Genomic DNA, 20996 nt, shown 5'->3' with positions numbered 1-20996 from the left:
ATATATATATATATATATATTTTTTAAATCATAAACTTATAACTTTGGATAGCCAACATATAGATTAAAAATGCATTACCTGTAGAAACGGGAATGCTCAATGGCACGTCAAATTTCTTTCGACATAACTCCGAATGGCGCTTCAAATTATACTGAACATATGCTCCGGCAGCAATAAATTTCTTTCCACACTGCTTACATTTGCATGAAGGCTGTTCTTTGCCTTTTGTCGGAAGCATCTCAAAGTCACGCCAAACAGTTGAAGTCCTCCTCTTGTAGACTTTGAGCTCAATCTTTGCCTTCTTTGGCTCAGGAAGGTCAGCCACTTCATCAAATTGGGCATCTAAGTAATTCTGTTTTCCTTTTTTCGTCATGTCAGTACGAATCATCTGATCACTTTCCATGTAGACCAATTTAAAATAAAATTATTGATAACAAATTTAGTAATTGTAAGAAAAAGTAAGGACTGACAAATTAATTTTAAATCAACAAAAGGAACAAACAATCTACTATTACTACTAAACAGTCAACATTAAAGTGAGTATGGATCTAAAATTATTTTATCTTAAGATGTCAGAAACAGGAAAAACTTCAGAGGAAATCAAGAGTTCTAAAAAGTCTTATAAGTGTAAGCCCAAGCTCACTCGAAAATGAGCACTCTAATTAATAAGTAATTTGTTATTTTAGTAACAGTGTTTCTTTTATGATAATTTATTTACAGATTTACAGGTGACAAAAGTTGCATCTAATTAAACTTCTAGCTTTTATCAAAAAAAAAAAAAAAACAGAAGTAAAATCAACATCATAGCGATTAACAACACAAACGAACGGACCTACAATTATTGTGTTTGAAGATGACAGATACAAAGAAATTTGAAAACAAATCATAGAGCAAGAGCAAGCTAGGACAAGGGGAGCATCCCTCCAATTTTATTTTTAAAAAATGAATCTTTATATATATATATATATACACAGCAACCCATATATATATCTCATTGTCCAAATTCTTTTGAAATTTAATAGTTCATAAGAGAATTTAAATCCTAAATGACTCATTTGAAAATACTAGAAGGTATTAATTAATTGGGTTACAAAATTCTTAGCTAAATTTTCCAAATTCTTAAGCATCAATTTTCAACAAATACTTATTCCCTAACTACAATTTGCAATTTAATAAAACCAAATAAAACTAACTTTATTCAAGTCCAATGTTTATTTTAAGTTAATTGGCATTTTCTTTATTTATCTTTCTTTGTAATGAAGATATTCCTATTTAATAATCTCTTTTCCATTGAAAATGTATTAAGAACAAAATATATATAAATAAATAAAATAACATATGGTCATCAGAGTTTTGGTGTTCTTTTTTTTTTTTCTTTTAATAATATAAATTATATAATAATGATGCGTGACATCCAAACAGACAACTTTTTATTTTTTAAATATTGTTTATGTACAAATATTTGTATGTGCATTTTTTACCTGAAATTAAATTGTGCAAGCAAATCATATGTCAATATATTGGTGTAACATTTATTGGTGAATACATTGGGGGACCATGACTCTCATACCATTTAAAAATCCCCCTCTCCCTCCTATATTGTTCCATTCATTCCATATATAATTAATTGCAGCCCCCTATATTTTTTTTTTTAAATTTACTACATTTATTTAAATGACTCATGCAAGACCCAATTATTTTAAAATCAACATACAAAATAGGCATTTCTCTCTACGAAAAGAAGAGAAGATGCCCCAAATTGCTTAACAATTAGACACAACTGATTTAATTGGCCAAATTTGGACTAAATTTAACCCACGTATAGCTCAGCCTGAAAAATTGTGCAAGCATAGACAAAGGCCACAGGTCCGAGCCCAGAACATTGGGACTAATACAATAAGTATGTAGACATACTAAAATTCATAATAAATTTTACAATTGTATGACATGGCATATTGTTAATTATGGATAATAAAAGTAATGTCAATATTAAACAATATGAGAATCAATAATAACCTACCAATTTAACATGTGTAAAATTTGTTATATTTGTAACATTACTTTTGTAACTATTGAATCATATAACTTTAGCACCCTCTAAAGACAAAAAGGGTGAAATTTTAGGTATACAATTTCTGTGTCTCTAGACTTTTTTTTTTGTTTTACATCATATAATTTAACGTTTATGATCTCTTCTAAATCGATTTACTTATAAAAATTTGTAAGTATACAACCATATTATTGTGCACATTTTGTTAACATCTATTAGAATCTTGACACTAATAAAGACAACATCGTTTTAGATAAGGAAAAAAAATGTAATTTTTAGTAAGATTAATGGTAAAAATGTGTCTGACCACAAGAAAAGAAATAAATTGACATCGTTTTAATTGTCGAGATTTAAAATCCTAAATGACTAAAAATCAAGAGTCCAATTTAAAGGTGATTAAAAGTACATTTTAGCCACACACACACATAAAAAAAAAAAACAAAAAAAAAAATGTATTTGGTCTACTACTCCCAATAAATTGCATTATGAGTTATTTCTAGAATCATAACTTTTGTGCCACAATTTTGATGTGATAGACTGTTATTGGCTTCCTATCACTTTCATATAAACTTATAACTTTTTCTCCAACACTCACAATTTGTGGTAAAAATTGTAACACAAACATTGTGTCCCTAGATTTTCTCTGTGACTTTTTTCAACTCAAATATGTTGCATGACAATAAGATAAGTTAACTGATAATTCTAGTTCAATGTTTTCATGCGTGAATATAGTAGAGTTTGGTGGGCTTTTCCTAAGGGTGCTTAAGCTTTATAGAAAGTATAAAGTTATCTACGAACTCATTACCCATCCAAGGGTACTACTTTTTTGCTGCTTTTATGAAGAGCTTGGGCTTGGGCTTCATAGCCGGTCTTTGAGAAACAAGTAAGGTCAGTTCATAAAATAGCTGCAAATTTTTATAAGCTTAATCCCAATTGGGCCCTACGAATCTGAATAGTTAGACTTGGGTTGGACCTTTTGAGTACAAAGTATTAAGTGGCCCAAGCACTAGTTGAGGCTTTGGTCTTTTGTCTGATTTAACATGCTCTTGTACTAAAGCCTAGATATATACTTGTCCAGGCCCATTTTCCAAGGGGAGTCAAATGTCAATACTAGGAGAGTATTTTGTGTATCGATTGCATACGATATTCGTCTTACTTGGGATTCACTGTATGAGAAAGGTATTGTATGCAACCATTTCGTAAAATATAAATCTAATAAGTAAATTTCCAAATTTTGCTAAGAGAGAAGGAAGATGGTATATAGGTGCAAATATCATGTCAACCTTAGAATTAAAATTAGTACTTGACACATATATTTGATCATGAGTATGAATAAACTCTCACTCATTCTCGCTCCCTAATCACATGAGATTATGGTGAGCATGAGTTTTTTTTTTTTTTGTGAGAAAAGTATGAAAGCTAAAGTTTTGAGTAAGAATTAAGGGGAAATATCATTTGGCATCACATGCTTGTTATGGAGTAGAAGAATGCTGTTTTTTTTTTTTTTTTTTTGGGACTAAAAATGTAAGATATATACGCATATTGAGTCAACATAATTTGTGTTTATACCAGTTTATTGTTCAACTAGATCTGTAAACAGAAGACTGTTCAATCATGATATATATGAATTTGGTCATTTAAAAATCCCCCTCTCCCTCCTATATTGTTCCATTCATTCCATATATAATTAATTGCAGCCCCCTATATTTTTTTTAAAAATGTACTACATTTATTTAAATGACTCATGGATATATTTGAAATGACTCATGCAAGACCCAATTATTTTGAAATCAACATACAAAATAAACGACAAAGTCTGCTATAAGTACTAAAAAATGGACATGATGATGATTAACACAGTAAACGAAATCTACAATTTAATGAAGCAATTTCATTACTAACTAAACAAAACAAACATTATGATGGACACAAACGAACGGATCTACAAATATTTTGTTTGAAGATGACAAATACAAAGAAATTTGAAAAGAAATCAGACAGCAAGACCCAATTATTTTAAAATCAACATCACAAATCTATGGACATTATGATAATGAGTAACATAGCAAACGACATCTACACTTTAATGAATCAATTTCATTACTAACTAAACAAAACAAAAATTATAATGGACATTATGTCCAGGACATACCTTGTTGGACCGGATTCGGTGGTTCAAAGCTGAAGAAAAATAACCGAGTGCAGCCACGGTTGTGAGGAGAAGATAAATCAGAGGGGTCGCCTACGGATTTGAGGGGAATAGCGACTTTGAGAGACATATTCAGACTAGGGTTTTGGTTTTATAGTGAAGAATGAATCTGTAGTGTACTGTGTACATCAAAGAGGGGTGGTTGGAGTTTTGAGGAGATAGACGAAGAGAGATAGAGGGAGTAAATGGTTGACAACGGAAACGAAGAGGTAGTCTTGAGATTCAGAATTTCAGAGAGGCATGAGGGTTCTATTTCTGGGGGGAAGGTACCTAGACACAGTTATCCAATAAACGAGTAACAATACTCGCTATATATATAGCCGAGTACAAATATATACTCGATAACTTTAGAGGCGAGTTGTGCTATACTCGTAATCTCTAAAACCGAGTTATATCAAAACTGACCAATCACACAGCAATCCAACACCAATCGATTTGTACAGAGAAGTTTGGATGGACTGATGGGAGTTCTTGGTTTTAAATTAATACTCGCTTACAAAGAGATCAAGTACTAATTAGTATGGTACGTAGGAATTTAAGCACAAATTACTCGGCTAAAGTATATTCGAGTAATAGTACTCGATAACTTTATAAGCGAGTTGTAATATACTCGTAATCTCTAAAACCGAGTTATATCAAAACTGACCAATCACACACCAATCCAACAGCAATCGATTTGTACAGAGAAGTTTGGATGGACTGATGCAGTTCTTGGTTTTAAATTAGTACTCACTGACAAAGAGATCGAGTAGTAATTAGTGTGTTAGTTGGCAATTTAAGCACAAAGTACTCGATGACTTTATAAGCGAGTTTTTATACTCGTAATCTCTAAAACCGAGTTGTATAAAAACTGACTGATCACACACCAATCGCACACCAATTGATTTGTTCAAAGAAGTTTGGATGGACATCTGTAGGTCTTGGTTTTAAATTACTACTCGCTTACAAAGAAATCGAGTACTAATTAATACTCGACGACTTATATGTCGAGTTACATAAGTATACACTAAGCCATTTTTTTTCTAGGAGATACCAAATTGGTAGGCTTTACCTGCTACCAAGTTCAATCAGTCCGTTGACATATATAGTAACCAAAGAACACGACATTTTTTTAGGGTGGCAATTTTCGGTTGTATAATGTATTATGTATGTGCAACTAGGGGATATAATTATTACTTCCCAACTCAATGAAGCTTGGTTGTAGGCTTTACCTTCACCCTTGACACTGCCAAGTTCAGTCACTTGCATTCTCACAGCCTAGTGCACATACAATGTGTGACTACCGAATGGAGCCAAGACATGAATTTCGTAAGAATTGACCAAACTTTTAATTAAGCTTTAAACCCTTTCAAACCTTTTAATTAAGAGCATCTTTTTTGTAGGAGATAGCACACCATAATACTGTAAGTATTACAATCGTAATTATTATTAAGATTATGATTACAAATATGTAATAATATTGAATATTGGAATTAAATGAACAAAACAATATAAAGATAGTAGTTCACTAGGGGGGGATAAATAGACCGAACTGGAATTTTAGGAAAAATATCTTCTCGATCTCTTTCCTTTTTTTTTACTTCCCCTTTTGTTTGTTGCAATTCCCGAAGACCGCTAAAATCTGTATTTTCAATATTACTTCTATACTTTATATAGTTTATATTTATATGATTTATCTATTTAGTTTTATATATTATGCTCATTCAGCAGATTATCTCGATACGCACATTTTTTGCGTAAGGCTTAAACTTAAAAAATAAATCACGCAAACTAGTCAATGATGACCCTCCATGGATTCGCCTATATAAGCCACAGCTAAAGTTGCAAAAATAAGAGCGTGAATATTGCTTGTAAATAATCCAAGTAACATGACGGGTATAGGAACTACTGAAGGTACTAGAGAAATAAGAACAAGAACTACTAATTCATCAGCTAAAGTTGCATTCATCTTGAACAAATCCCAACTGTCTAAATTTACACTAGAGTCTTTTGCTTATAAAAGAGACCCACATAAAAGGAAAATTTCAACAAATCTAATGTATAAATTAAACTTCTTCAGTTGTGGGATCTCCATCCATCATCACTATATTGCATTCGTCTAAAGCTGCCTTTGTTCAAATATGCAGATACATAGATACAAAAATCTAGAAATGAACTTTTCCATCGCACATGAAAATATCCACCCTTTGCAAATATAATTGGTATAATTGGTACCTAACTCGAAGCTGACTCAAATATTCATGTACGTCATAAACATGCTTAAGTAGCTTCATTAGTTACAAAATATGTTCCAAAAGCTGTGTCTAACATATCCAAAAAATCAGCTGTTAACATATATGCCCTCCAAAAATCTGCTATCATGTATGCTCTCCAAAAATCTGTCAGTCTTTTATGTCCAAAAAATGTTGTCAAAGTTTTATCCGCTAGCTGTTACATGAACAATAAGATGTCGTCCAACTACTGTGCAAAAAACAAAGAAAAAAACAAATTGTGGTCAGGTTTCCTAACTATATCAATAGTAGGAACCACTGAAGCCTGCAAAATATGCCACCAAATATGATTCAATAAATGAAAAACAAAAACCAACAACTAAATGAAAATATAAGTTTAAATTATAGAAAAATCCTTAACGTTTACGCACACCTGAGTCATGCCATATATCCCAACATGATCTTGTCCAAGCAAAAATCCACAATCACAAGATCCCTACACTATTTCCTTGGGTATGGAGGAAATCACCGTCCATTATAGAATTCTTGAGTATGGGGACATAGCTAATGGCCAATCATGGTATTTTTATTAATAAGTTTTCTTTACTTTATGGGTGGTCATTTGTGTGGGTTTTGGTTCAATTCATTGAGGGTTTAGTGTTTAGGCAGATTGTGGAAGGATTTAGTTTATGTTTCCGCTTACTCGTACATCATGCTGGTCCAGCGACATATGCATGGTCTGAAATTTAACAAGTTGCTGTCTCTAACAGCTGTGTCTAACATGCTATGTCCAAGCTGAAACATAACAGTTGTGTTGTGTTTGTGTCCAAATATCATAGGTCTAATTTGATGTGCAGGGCAGATTTTAATAATAATAATGTGATGTGCAGGGCACCTTTTTTCCATCACTTTCTTGCAAATCAAACAAAGCTTAAAGCAAAGAAGGAAATTTATAAACAGAAACATAACTAAGCAAATTCAATTTCCAAGCCATGCTGGACTTATGTATATCTAGACAGAGGAGAAGCATAATTCAGTTGCTTAAAAGTAACATCTTCCTTTTATAGCCAAGATAAATCCCAACTGTCTAATAATGAGGACATTTATTTTCTCTTTTTTTTTTTTTTGTTGTGAATTGTAATTATCGAAATTGAACCTTAAAAACTAAAATAAATTAAAAAGTCCAGATATTCGGCAAGGTTTTACCCCCATATGCTCCACATCATCAACGGCTCAACGATCTTTTCGTTTCCTCACAACTGCCTTCGCCAGTCTCGTCTTACCTGAAATTCAAAGGGATCACACATTACTTGAATACACACATTCCCTATGCTTAATTTAATTATCAGAAAATGTTTGATCTGATAAACAGTTTACATAGCATGGAGGTGCACTTAAAGCACACAACATCATATACAAGTCCTGTGACATTCTATTAAGGTAAATGATAAACAGTTTACATAGCATGGAGGTGCTATGCCTAAATAATAAAATATAATGCAAACTGAGCACAGGATTGTTAATCTAAACATTCTAATGAACATTTAGCCGTTAAGAAAGATGCCTTCCTAGCTGTGCAAATAATTACTTTATCATTATGACAATAGAAGACTAGGACATATAATGACATAGTAATAATTCCTTTACGAGTTTTATATGTCTTTTATAATTATGCGCAGTCTGCGGATTTCGATAATGTTTCCATAAATCATGTTATTTACCGTCACCGGTCCCACAACCAGGGGGATGTATGTCAGTGCGGAGTGATCTTCGCAACCCATGTACTGGCACTATATTCTCACCCTGTATTTGTTCGATCTATGCAGCCGATTCGTCAGGGTTAGGAAGTGAAGGGTCCTGGGTGGGCTCAGCTTGAACTACAGGTGGTGTCGATCGGCCAGGGGTGGGTACAAATATACAGCCACCGTCGTGGGCAGAGTCGGCAAACAATAGGGGAGACAGCCGAGTGGGTGGTGGGGACCGAGGGCCAGCTTGGGCACAGGATGTGTGTTCTGCACTATTCTCATGGCCAGGGGGGTGGTATGGCTGGGCAGCAGCGTCAGACGTGCATCGCGATGACCCGACACCATCCATGTACATGCCCCAGTCGCCCTCCAAAGCCTCATCATCTACAGAAAAACAGTTGTATTTATTAAGATAACCACAAGGGATTGAGTCATAAAATGTCTTACTATTTGCAGCCTAGATATGATTCAATGGCATTTGACCCTTTAAACTCGCTTAATTTGGGTGCATGAAACCTCTCATATACACACTCACATGCACACAACCAATCATACAAAATGAAGCCTCATGGTTGCTTTCTTTTCCGGTCCAGTGTTCTTACTCTGTATTCTGATTGAAAGCTTTTCCATTTGCAATGGCAGTATCATATTTTGCCCCAAGCTAGAGAAAATGGGCAAATGCCCATTCCAAAAAAACAATCTAGCATTTTGTCGTCTTTCCCAAATTAATTAGGGAAATACCCCTCTTTTTAAACTCGATTTTCTTTAAAACAAAGTTAAGCCCTATAGTGACATTTTTAAGGATCCTATAGTGACGTTTTAAGGACCTATAGTGGCATTTTATAATCCAATCTCCATGAAGTCGAGTTACATGCAATTTTTTTCTCTTTTTGTTACCTATAACTCAACTTCATGGAAATTGGATTACAAAATGCCACTATAGGTCCTTAAAATGTCACTATAGAATCCTAAAAAACGTCACTATAGAGCTTAACTTGATTTTCAGAAAATCAAGTTTAAAAAAAGGGGCATTTCCTAATTAATTTGGGAAGGACAGTAAAATGCTAGATTGTTTTATTGAAAGAGGAAAAAGCCAATTTTTTCATACAATAATTATTTCAACTTTAACAATAACATTTAAGAAAATTCTTGATGTTTTAGGATGGAGAAAATTTTCTGACTAAGACTGGAGAAATATTACTTCCACTATCAATTATTACAAAATGTTCATAAAAATCTCTCTCACTGTTTTTGTTTTTTTGTTTTTTCTTTATTTCAACACTCTGTATTCATTCAACTGAAAATGGAAGACAACAAAGTCCAAAAACAAAGGTAAAGCAGACCTGAAAACACATAGCAGTTACAAAGCTGATACAATAACAATAAAACATTGTTTCTAACAGAAGATTCAAAATGTGAAGTGTAACCAAGGGCCAAGTGAATACGGTGTAAACCCTATTGTAAAGTGTAAACCCTACAAGACAAGGGCCAAATGCGTAAGCAATCGCTTGACCCGCACGTAGTGCATGTTGTTCATAGAATCCAATAACTATTGTCAAGTGTAAACCCTTCCCAATAAAACTAATACTTAGGCCACCTAGACTACCCCATATAAACCTTGTTTTGTTGGTAAAATCTAATAAAACTTTGTTTTTAATTCATTATTGGCATATTAAATTAACTATAATAATAAAATTTATAAAACAAAACCTTTGAATTACAAAGTCCAGCTTTGTTTACTTGTTTATACTCTATCATTGTTATTATTACTATTTTTTAAACACTAATTTTATGAACCTCATAGTGTGATCACAAATTTGAATTTCCTCATCTAATGCTAATTTTATGTTCATGGTCGCGTAGCAATATTTTTAAAAGGAATTACATTGGCATCCATAGTGGTCTGTGCTTTATACGATGAAAAAATGATTTTGCTGGACTTTTGTTTTCATACATAAGCATAATATATTAGAATTGATGTGTATATGTTAAAAGTGGATAATAGTATTGTGATTGTAGTTTATAAGGAATGAATGAAACAAGTTTGCATGTCTTACATTTCAATACATATATATTTCGCTTGGAAGAAAAAAGTGCTTATTCCCATTGGTTAATATTTAAAGTGCTTAGTCTTAATATTTAAAGTTTGGCAGAACATTGTAACGCTACTAATTATACCATAATTATGAGAAGAAAGTGAAAATTAACACTAAAAACTAGTTACCAAACAATATATACTTTTCTACTATAATATGTCCTCTAAATAAATTACAACTGAAAGTAGTAGAAGTTAAAGTCAATAAGAATTGAAGGTATTAGAGTTGGAAGTTACCCAAGACATCGTCATCCACGTGACCACCTCCACGACCTCCACTGTATCCACGACCTCCACTGCGTCCACGCCCTCTAGACCCACGACCTCCCCCACCACAGCCTGTGGCCTGTGTGCTCGCCTCAGTCACCGTGGCACGCGCATTCTCCAATGCCGCTCGGCTCATCTCTCCGACAAGATCCAGCGTCCTCTTCAGGTGGTTGTACACTGCGGAGTTTGGTTCGCATTGCAATAGTAATTCCACATTGGACTCAACCTGCGAAATAAAGGAGTCTCGTTAAAACTTCTTTGTTTAGTTTTGTGTTGTGCAACACTTGGCCTTTAAGTCCACAGCACTAAATCTGTTTTATCTTTTTTTTTTTAACAAATAATTTTTATATATATATATATATATATATATATATATATAATTTTTATTGTCCCCCAAATAGGTTGTCGTTGAAATTATATACTATTAATATTTAATGAGACTAACACGAACCAAATTTGGGGTTATGCATACCCGTGAAAAAAGCATTGCGATCTATAAGATATTGAAAGAGCTAATCCTACTTGCAATTATCATTTTTACAATATTCCAAGGTATCGCACACTATTGCAATGTCTTTAAAAACTAAATGAAGAAACAAGACAAAAGACAATCTTAAGGAACCAGAGAAGGCTTTACTTGTTTGACGACAGCATTAACATTTTGTTTGCATATTATTGGCGAAGGTCATGTCAATAATTTAGTAAGATACTATATAAGATGGTCTTTCATCAAGAATTATAGTAATGTTGCCTTACCAGGATTTCCCAATACGCCGAGTCGCGTGTAATGTACCGTCTCGTCGTCTTTCGGTACGACTCCATGTAAGCAGCAAGGTACATCGTGTCCCCATCCAATGCCGGTGCGTCAGCAATATGTTCCTCTCTATGGGCCCATCAGTCAATGTAGACAACATGCTCTTGCACCCAATCCTTATCTAGTTTACCTTGGAGAGAGATTTTGTGGAGATGAACGGACGTATCTACAATATCCGGTGGCACTTGCTTCATCCCGAACTGACGTAAGACACGTTCGGGATGATGATCCTCTACTATCCAAAAATAGATCAATGGCACATCGGCCCTCCATATTTGTCGGCTGGCAATGCAATATGGGGGCAACAACTCTAGGACATCGCTGTAGGGCTCCCAGACAACCTGCAGAAATGGTCAACAATAAGATGCCTGCCAACAATAAGAGAACCTCAAAGTGCTACCAGTGTGGCAGCCACATAATAAAAAGCTATGATGCTTGAATCAGAAAATATGATCAAGGAGAGAATTACTTATTAATTATGGTTGTCACCTTATACCTATGTATGATTTGAGTTCTTTCTTAGATAGAGTTGTTATTTCATGTCATCAAAAACATTTTCTTATCTGTACACGTATTCCTTTATTGGCTCGAGCTATAACTTGGCATCAGTAATCTGTCTACAATTATAGCATGCATGCTTACTTTTTATGTATCATTGAAATTCCAATAATTTTATATTTATGGTCATGAATCTTTTTTTTTCTTTTTTTTAATAAATGAAGGTATCTAGACCTTTTTGAATATCTTAATATTTCCTTGGATGTATATAGTCCTTCGTTTCACATGCATTAGGTTATTACAAGATGGAATAATCTCATAAGGGATGCTCCAAGATGCTGCCAAGAGATTTCTAACCCAAAATCTCATAGATATCATAAGGCCTTAAGAACTATTAAGCCAACCTCTTGAGAGTAGTCATGAATCTTTGGAATCGTATAAGTTGTGGGGGTGCAATTCATAATAAATAAAAACTAAAAAAAATCATCAAAAAAGTATAATAAGTTGTGGGGCGCAAACCTCCTGACTCATTGTCCTAATTGTAAGATTATGATTTATGATACATATTCAGAGTTTCTTAATTTACCCTAATATTTGATCATATTACAGTCAAAATTAAAGATTGCTGGAAGTACTCCAAAAGAATAGATAGCAATAATTAGCGACATTGTATATTGGCTACTGGCTAGCTTCTTTTTAGGACTGATACCTAATAGCAATCATTATTGGCAAGTTGCATGTGGCTGAGAGATTCAGGGCTTCATAAAATGCATAGCAACCACTTTCACACATTTTTTTTTTTAAGAAAAATAAAATAAAAAATCTCTGGTTTCTATCATATATATGTACTAACAATTTAATTTACTTTGGGGTATATATGAGTAAAAAGGGTCCCGCCTAACCCACAGAGAGAAAGGTCAAACGAGAAAATGGAAGCGCCGTTAAAGCCTTAACTTAAATAGGCAGCGATAGAGGGGAGAGGTCCACTAGTGGAGGCATGGGATGCGCTACGCTTGAATCACGAGCTTGGATTGATTAAGATCCTTTTTTTGTCCAGCTTTAAAGGATAGGGAGGCTCATAAATGGTTGCGGTTAGTCACTAGAAGTTAGTAGGTTTCAGTGGAGATTTGACTCGAATCCTGGACCTAATCTTTAATCCTACACCGGTGAATGATGCGATGGGAGAAGTTTTGATTTTGTCATTTTTTTATCAATGCTGGCCCAGCCCAGTCGAGGCTCGTCCATGCCCAATTCCAATGGACAAACCAACCTTCGATCCGCCCCTAGCTCTATAATCCACCCGCCTTCCCCAGTCCCTGAAAGCCCTCCTCTCCTGGGCCTAGCCCTCTTTCTCAACTCGAGTCTTAAGTTCAGCGGCTTTCATCGTTGACGAACACCCGCGCTAATAAGACAAAGAAGTGGGGAGTCTATGCCTTGAATGAATCAGTAACAACGAATTAGTGGAATGAGGGATCACGAGACGGATGGGCAGGGGGTGGCCTATCAATCATTAGTGGACCTTCCCTTGAACCGGTCACGGAGCTCTCAACTGAGTTGTTTAGGTTCTGGAATTCCATTTCTAGCTGGGGGTTTCGGTTCGAGGGTTATAAAATGAAAATGTGGTGCAGGTTCATCTCTCTCGACTAGTTCAGGTTCAAGGTAAGGGTGATCGAGGGGACCCAGACTTTAGATCTCTTCTCTATGGCAGGAGGTTTCTTTCGTATCAAGAGTGTGTTGGGGAAGCCAGGGAAGACGGATTGGATTGAGAGGCGATGCCTATGCCTCTTCTTTATCGATAGGATTCCCATCATTTGCAGTCTCCGGCGAAGGAGACAAGGGCGAGGCACCGAACATGTTCTATCCTCAACCTCCATCCGTCATTGGTAATCTCAATCCGCTTTTCCTATTCACTAGTACACTGCGCGCTACAACTAGCAGCCCTTTACTAGTAAGGGGCACAGAGATGCTTCCTTTAAGCAGTTCAGGAATCGGTTTGCGTTGTTTGGTCGCCGATAACATTACTCAAAGTAATAGGAATTAGACCTAACACGATTCAAAATAGAAAAACTTCAATCATTTCGATTTGTTTGAAAGGGGAAAAAAGAGAGGGTTCCAAACCTAAATAAACATCCGAATCGCCCATGAATCTCAATGACCAAGAATTAGAAATTGATGCGGGAAGGAAGTTTTCCATACTCGGAATCCCACAGAAACTTTCATTTTTATGAATTGTTCATTCAATGAATTTCGAATAAGTCGTACCTTGCTCAGATCAATAAATAGAGCTGGGCTTATAGTTGAAGCCGCCAGTAGAAAACCGAAATAACTAGCTATAGTAGGCATGAAGGAGCTAAATGAGATACGTTATTATTATATATTATAACTTTTTATATAATAATAGTTTTTAAAAAACTTACCTAAGTTTCCATTTTTGCAAGATTCGAGGATAAGAAAAAATACCAATTGACAGTTTTTGATTCATCAGTCATTATCATTATAGACGGCACTAAGAAAGATAGAGTGACAGAGGTAGAAAAAAAAGTGGATTCATGATCTGTTACATTTACCCATCCCGTGATTTCCGATGCAACGCTCTATCAGTAGCTGATCTACTGCCGCAAAGAGCTCACCAAATGTCATTAGGTCTAGATCATCTTTTTTTAGCCTGCTTCTGACCAAATCTCCTAGGCCATTCGGCAATCCTGCGAGAAACTTCTCCTTTCAGACTGCTCGGTTGCAGTCGGGCATGTAGAAGACGCGTTCTAGGAAGACGTCTTTGTACCACTTATACTCATCAAGGAAAAGCCTTAGGCTCATCAGGGCTGCACGATGCTTCTTCTCATCACTTTCTAGTGGACCGCAGAAGTGTGTCCAAATTGTAGCGAGTAAACTCTCTACTGGATTCGGGATTAGCTGTCCTTCTGAGTCTCGAGTAGGTTGACCAGGAGATAGATCAATCCTTACAGAAGCTTCAATCTCTGCCTTGGATTCCTTTGGTAGATGATCCCACCAATTTTTCAGCAAATGGGATTTTCCTGTCCTTTTTCGCTTTTGAATGACTGAACCTTGTTGGGACTCCTACGGTCTTTGTAAGGGAGTGGAGCGAAGGGGTTTTCAGCAAGTGGATGCAACGCTAAAGGTTGTCTAAGGTACCCGAGCGTAACGGTTTGTTGAGCTAAGGGCAAGGAGCAAAAACCACTCCATTCTTTGTGAAATTAAGGAGAGCAGCCAGCCCTTTTTTATTATATTAATTATTAGCGGGTAGGTTACACTTTTTCCTTAAGCATAGATGAGATTAGAGATGAAAAAGATGCTAGCATTAGCAGAAGATCATCGATCATACTTTATTGCCTTAGATCAATATCGAGGAAGAGAAACTCATAACACAGATGATCCTTACCCGTGAAGGCAGAAACAGTACCTGTTGTTAACAAAACGGAGTCTCAAAAACTCAATTCTTTTATTTTCAAGCAGAGCACTAGTAAAAGACCTAGAGGCCTATGAAAGTCACGTTTTTACTTAAGAAAGATGGCGCCTTTGCGAGGATGTCTTTAATCAGCCAATGCCAAGGCAACAAAGCTAGCATCAAACCTACCCGCCCCTTAATTCCTACCATTCCCGATGACAGAAGAAAGATAAGCTAAAATGGGAGCTAGAGAGGCAGGAAGAAAGATTCTCACTTGGACAGGAGATGCGGACAAGTTTTGGTCTAGCTCCAAGAAGTCTGGGAGAGAAGGACACAGGGCCAAGCTGAGCTAAACCTAAACGTATGCATGGTTAAAAAGGACAAAAGGCCCATTTCCTGTGTTGCTTGAGAATTTTGGAATCCTTTTTCTCTTTATCCTGGTGGCACTCTCTTACTAACTCTTTGTTTTGGTGCTTTAGCTAGCCTTACTCATCTATGAGACAGATGAGAGAGTGGGAAAATGCATTGTCATGACTTTTTCCTTGAAAGGCACTCTCTGTTGACGAATCAATTTGAAGCCTACGATTCCCCTAAGAATGGATCTCTCATTTGGGCAAAAAGGCTGTGAAAAAGGATCCCAAATCAGGCTTTCCACAATGAAGCCAATAGAGATGCTCCTGAAAGTAAGGTAATCCATATCCGCTGCCTGAAGTCTCTCCTCAAGAGGTCGATCATCCATAACAGGAATGGACCTAAAAAGTAAAGTTATATGAGTAGGAGGATCAATCGGCACTCGGACGACTCCATCAATCTGACGAGTGAACTGCTCTCCCAGATAATACTCCCAGCTCTCAGGGCCGAAAAGAATCAGTCTACGCCTAGAGAGAGCGAAAGCATCTGTCGCCTCAGGAGTATGGAAATACTTACTCCCAACATAAGGAGTCAAAGAGAGCTACACAAGCAGAACTTCTCAAGTCAGCCTCACAACAAAAGGATAGGAATCCGCTTCTAAGGTTGTCTGTCACAAGAGGACTACTCTTTGATCTCTCTCCTACGCTCTTCGATAGATTCTTGGCTTACAGGAACTACCTTATTCCTAGATCTTCTTTCTTCACTAGTTGTTGCTCGTTGTTCCTTACTTGTTGGTTGCTCGCTTGTTGCTTGTTCTTGTTTTCCAGTCTTACTGCTTTGATCCCGTAAGAGTACAGTTTCTTCTGTATGGAGCCATGGTCGCAGTATAGTATGGCATACGCTTTCGTTAGAGAACTCGGTCAGACCTACTCTCTCCAATCTACACCGCGATCCCTCAACCCATTTATGCTTCCAACCAAGGCCATAGCCTGAGCATCATTTGTCCTTTTTTTGGTTAATAGAAAGCAAGGTAAAGGCTCTTTTAATAAGGACAAGGTTCTAAGGGCCATTGATGGTAGTTGGAAGGTCCTGTGCAATTATGACTCGTCTCCGAATGGAAGAATCTGGGTTTGCTGGAATCCAGAGGATGTTGATGTAACCGTTCTGAATCAAAGCGACCAGATCATGCATTGTCAGGTGAGAGCCATTGCTTATAATTGGAGTTGTTTGGTCTCGATTGTGTATGGGGAGAATAGCTCAGTTCAGAGGGAATCGCTCTGGAATGACATTGTATCTTAGGCCTCTGCGGTGAGGGGAAATCCATTGATGATTGCTGGGGATTTTAATGCTATCAGAAATCACAATGACAAAGTAGGTGGGTCGAGTGATTATCCTATCTAGATGGATGACTTTGAAGCCTGCATTAGTCAAGCTGAGATGGAAGATCTAAGATTTGCGGGGCAGCTGTATACCTGGTCAAATAGGAGGGAGGAGGGTCCTATCTTTAGAAAGCTTGACAGAACTATAGTGAATCTTAAGGGGGGAAACCGATTCCCTGGAGTATTCATCTCTTAATAAACTGAACCAGTCGCTTTCTTCTAGGAAGCGGGTCCTTGCCTTCCCTTGAGCGTAACACGGAATTGATCGATTTAAGAAGTTTGCTACTGGCACGCCCCGCAGGTCTTCCTTGTTTCAATAGGGTAGAAAGGGCTTATTGATAGTCTTCGGACATTCCACATATGCCTCAATAAAGCCAAACATGCTATCTAAGTCCATGCCATCAAGATTTCTATGCCAGACTGGCACACCACCAGGCATTGGAAATTCCTTCATTACAAAGGGATAGAGAGAGTTCACATCATAGTAGTATAGGTTCTCGCCATATGGCTTGTATGCATCTGTATGACAACCGTAGTAGGCAAGCCTTATAAAGCTATCTTCATTCTTGTTTGGGATGTGGATTGGCCAATTAAAAGCATCGTAGTATTTCAAACGAAAGATGCTTAGAGCCAGTGAGGCAAGGGTTATCTTGCTTTCAATGTCCACTTGGAACAGCTTCCAATATATCTCTTGAGCTTTTAGCATAACACCACCCAACAGAAGAATATCCTGTTTCATATAGTCTAACAATATCTTTTTCTGACTTTCCATATTTGTCATACTCAGATTATTATGGTCGATATTGCCTTTCACGCCAAGTTTCGGGCATAGATTCTTAGATAGGGCATCTAATGAGGCAGGGAGTAGATTCAAGGAGTCTCTAACGCGGAATAACATCCTCTTACCAGAATAGACAGCTATCTCGTAAACCCTATTGTTCCTCAGCAGTGTTTTGAGCTCGTAGTTCTTGTGATGACATACTAGGTGCTTAAGAAAGATAATTCCATCGAATCTAGATAAGTTGTGGAAGTAGGGAAGAAGAAAGGGAATGAGCTGGTGCTATAGCCGTTGTTCAAGAATGGCTTTTGTTCAATCAGACGCTGTTAGAAAGGTAACTGCTCTCGTAACTGGTGCTTGATAGAGGACTGCTATTGAATCAGCTGTGGGACTTGAAGGATATGGCTGGCTTGTAGTACCAAAGGCACCCTATGATTTCATAATAATAAATGGAAAATTGGCTATGGAGATTCCGTTCGGTCAGAAATTCATACAGACACAAAGGGGTTTGACAGGAAAGTCGTTTCGATCCAATCCAGGGTCAAATAAAGACAAAGGATATGTCAGTGACCTAGCACGACAAAGCACTCTCCGAGGGCATGGAATGTATAATTTATCGGTCAGAATCTCGACAGTAATGTCTCTGTTAGATTCTCCGGTCGAAATACGGGAAAACTCCATTCAATTCTCGATGGAAACAGAGTTTTGCGAATTCTCCCCAGAACTGGAAGATCATTTCGAGATCTTCGAACATATTCGAGGGTTCAACGTGACTATTGTCACTTCGGCCAACACACAAGATGAGACTTTACCACCGTGGAGCGGCTTTTTGCAAAAAGATGAGTGGGAAACTTAGTAAGATGTCGGAGGTGTAATAGGACTCCCAGTTACTGCACACGATCGTATACTGAGGTGCTCCCCGCTAGTTGTTGGAATGACGCGAGTCGGGCCGGGCCTTGATTCAGAAAGATGTAGAGCCCAAAAGTATAAATAGGGGGTTACAAATTATCCATCTCATTGGGGACGGAAAACGAATAGACATCTCGATGTGATACAGCCTTTTCTCGTCTTCTTGCTTTGGAGGGCAGGACGAGAACCTCGTTACTACCTTTTCTTAATAGATAGAGGTTTGTGGACCCTTTATCTCAACAACGCCCAGTACAGAGAACTGATCTATTAAACCTAGCTCACGAGAAAGAAGAACCATGGGAATCTCTCCATCTAGGAAATGCGGCATGAAGCACGGGCGAGTAGCCTACCTACAGGAACTAAGAGGCAATTAAGGGAAATCCCTAATCCCCTTGACTTGGAATGAAGGGAAAGACTGATCATGGATAAGAAGCGAAGACAAGCCTGCTCAGCCAATTCTTTCTCCTTTTCCGAGGAAGCATGGTCAAGGTCAAGTGCCAAAGACTTTGACTTACTTTCAAGATGGAATTAAAGAAAGAAGACGGGCGTTAGCCAATGGCTTTACCGGTGGGTGCTCCCAGTCCAACTGGTATTTTCCTTATGACTCCGACGATGACTGAATGAATATGAAGCAAAGAACCTGCTTCTAACCTCATTTAACACCATGCCCCCTACTTTATGAAGGCTTCGGAGCTCATCTCGAATCGGGAATATTTAGTTTAGCGAATTCCTGAGACTGGAAAAGAAAGAGTGACCTCTCCTTTTTCTCCATCTTTTGAGTCCCCCCTATCCTGTCTTTTCTGAACTAGGAAGCCTGCTCCTCGAGAATACTCATCCTCTTCTTCGAGCATTCTATTCTGAGTCTAGCTCATCCTCTTGAAAGAGAAGACAAGACCTGGGCTCGCTATCTTTTCCCATATGAGAATCTTTATCTCCATATACGAACTATTGATTTGATCGGGCTAATATGTCAGTCGGGCAAGGATTCCGGTGGTTGAAGGAGATCCAAGGTCTATTTAGTCTGAATCAAGAAGCGAAAGAAAAGAATGTATGAGGCTCAGCAAGCAAAAGGAACGGAGTGCTTTATCAAACCTTCCGTTGCTATAACACAGCCCACTAAGCATCTGAAAGACAAGCTTCCCTCTTCAGCCTCGATATCGTTTTGGTCCTCTGCCACTCCATTTCTTAAGGGAAGGAGATTAGACTTGCCTCTCCGCATTGTGCCGACTGCCGACGCTGTACCCACCTAGAGATTGGAGTTGCCTAGCCGCTCCTCGTTCTCCGACTTTGACCTGTCTTAAGGGGTCTCACCACCCTTAAGAATCCCCTGTTCTCAAGCGGCGATTAATACACCGCTAAGAAGAAAACAATCAACTGCATTCGACCCGCTTCAAGGAAGAAAGTGGGTCTATCGAAGGTGAGTTGGAAGAGTGGGAATTGGTTGAAGGTCAAAGCCATTAAAAGCTACACTCTCATGGAAGAAAGACGTAGCGAAACAACAGAATGAATGGCTGCGAGCCAGCAGGGTAGGGCACCAGCTCTATGAAGCTTATTATCTACGTATTAAGGGGTGGAGCTTTCATACGCCTTTCTGTCGAGTGAGTGGATCAAATTTTCCATCCTAATACCATGGTAGCAGAGGCGGGGAGAACCAGCAAAGAAAGATCCGGGAGGCTAGATCTTGAGATGTTCCAGAGCTGGGACCTTAAGATACAAACTACGACGGAAACTTATACTAATACAAACCAATAAACCCCAATTCCAGTCAGAGAGCCCGACTGACCGAAATAACCGGACAGAGACGGAGTGAAATAACCTGATGGAACAGACAGGGGAGACAGGAAGGTTGACGGGTCAAATATCGAGGGACTAGAAAGAAATACAGGATGGAGGGTTCGAGCGCCATTTACTTAGCCATTGACGAGCCAATTGATTGTTTGCTGGTTCCAGTGCTTGGTTGTAAGAGTGCGGAGCTAAGGGAGAAAGAACCAGCGTTTACTGAAGCAGTGGCTACCTTAGGAACTCAAGGGAGTCTTAGAAAGCTTCGGAGCCAGGATGGCTACGCTTGCAGTTAGATCACATAGTTAAGTTGGGAGCAACGGATCGGAAAGAAAGAAGTAGAATGATCAATCGATCACATGAATCTTGGCTGGGATTTCACTGATTGAACCATAACCATAACAAGTTTTTGGCTGAAAAACGTAATAGGCTAGCCTTACCAGGTAAGGAAGGGAAAGGAGAGTCGAAGATATCTTTTTTAGAAGGTTTGAATGGTCCGATTGAG

The 20996-nt window shown here is 37.6% G+C and overlaps 2 protein-coding genes and 1 long non-coding RNA gene across 3 annotated transcripts; 1 reads left to right on the top strand and 2 right to left on the bottom strand.

Moving 5' to 3' along the window:
* Nucleotides 1–6299: 6299 nt before the first annotated feature.
* On the bottom strand, nucleotides 6300–7754 carry LOC126714392 (uncharacterized). The gene is made up of 2 exons (XR_007651592.1): nucleotides 7677–7754; nucleotides 6300–6795 (listed from the first exon to the last, which is right to left on the bottom strand). It is a non-coding gene; the product is annotated as an uncharacterized LOC126714392 (long non-coding RNA).
* Nucleotides 7755–8288: 534 nt separating this feature from the next.
* Nucleotides 8289–11648, bottom strand: LOC126713231 (uncharacterized). Its single transcript, XM_050412935.1, has 3 exons — nucleotides 11334–11648; nucleotides 10548–10803; nucleotides 8289–8599 (listed from the first exon to the last, which is right to left on the bottom strand). Exons 1-3 carry the CDS (start codon nucleotides 11415–11417, stop codon nucleotides 8289–8291), a joined length of 651 nt encoding a protein of 216 aa, XP_050268892.1. The 5' UTR covers nucleotides 11418–11648.
* Nucleotides 11649–18104: 6456 nt separating this feature from the next.
* Nucleotides 18105–18666, top strand: LOC126713222 (60S ribosomal protein L5, mitochondrial). Its single transcript, XM_050412924.1, has 2 exons — nucleotides 18105–18137; nucleotides 18168–18666. Exons 1-2 carry the CDS (start codon nucleotides 18105–18107, stop codon nucleotides 18657–18659), a joined length of 525 nt encoding a protein of 174 aa, XP_050268881.1. The 3' UTR covers nucleotides 18660–18666.
* The last annotated feature ends 2330 nt before the right edge of the window (nucleotides 18667–20996 follow it).

This window comes from Quercus robur, chromosome 1, assembly GCF_932294415.1.
Source record: "Quercus robur chromosome 1, dhQueRobu3.1, whole genome shotgun sequence".
In the NCBI taxonomy this organism is placed as follows: Eukaryota; Viridiplantae; Streptophyta; class Magnoliopsida; order Fagales; family Fagaceae; genus Quercus; species Quercus robur.
This window is presented reverse-complemented; position numbering and strand designations above follow the sequence as displayed.

Coding starts and splice junctions, on each gene's coding strand:
- LOC126713222 (XM_050412924.1), top strand. CDS start 18,105: ATGGCTTTTGTTCAATCAGACGCTGTTAGAAAG. Junction 18,138..18,167: donor AATCAGACGCTGTTAGAAAG/GTAACTGCTCTC, acceptor GGTGCTTGATAG/AGGACTGCTATTGAATCAGC.
- LOC126713231 (XM_050412935.1), bottom strand. CDS start 11,417: ATGTACCTTGCTGCTTACATGGAGTCGTACCGAAAGACGACGAGACGG. Junction 10,804..11,333: donor CGGCGTATTGGGAAATCCTG/GTAAGGCAACAT, acceptor TTTATTTCGCAG/GTTGAGTCCAATGTGGAATT. Junction 8,600..10,547: donor CGTGGATGACGATGTCTTGG/GTAACTTCCAAC, acceptor GTTTTTCTGTAG/ATGATGAGGCTTTGGAGGGC.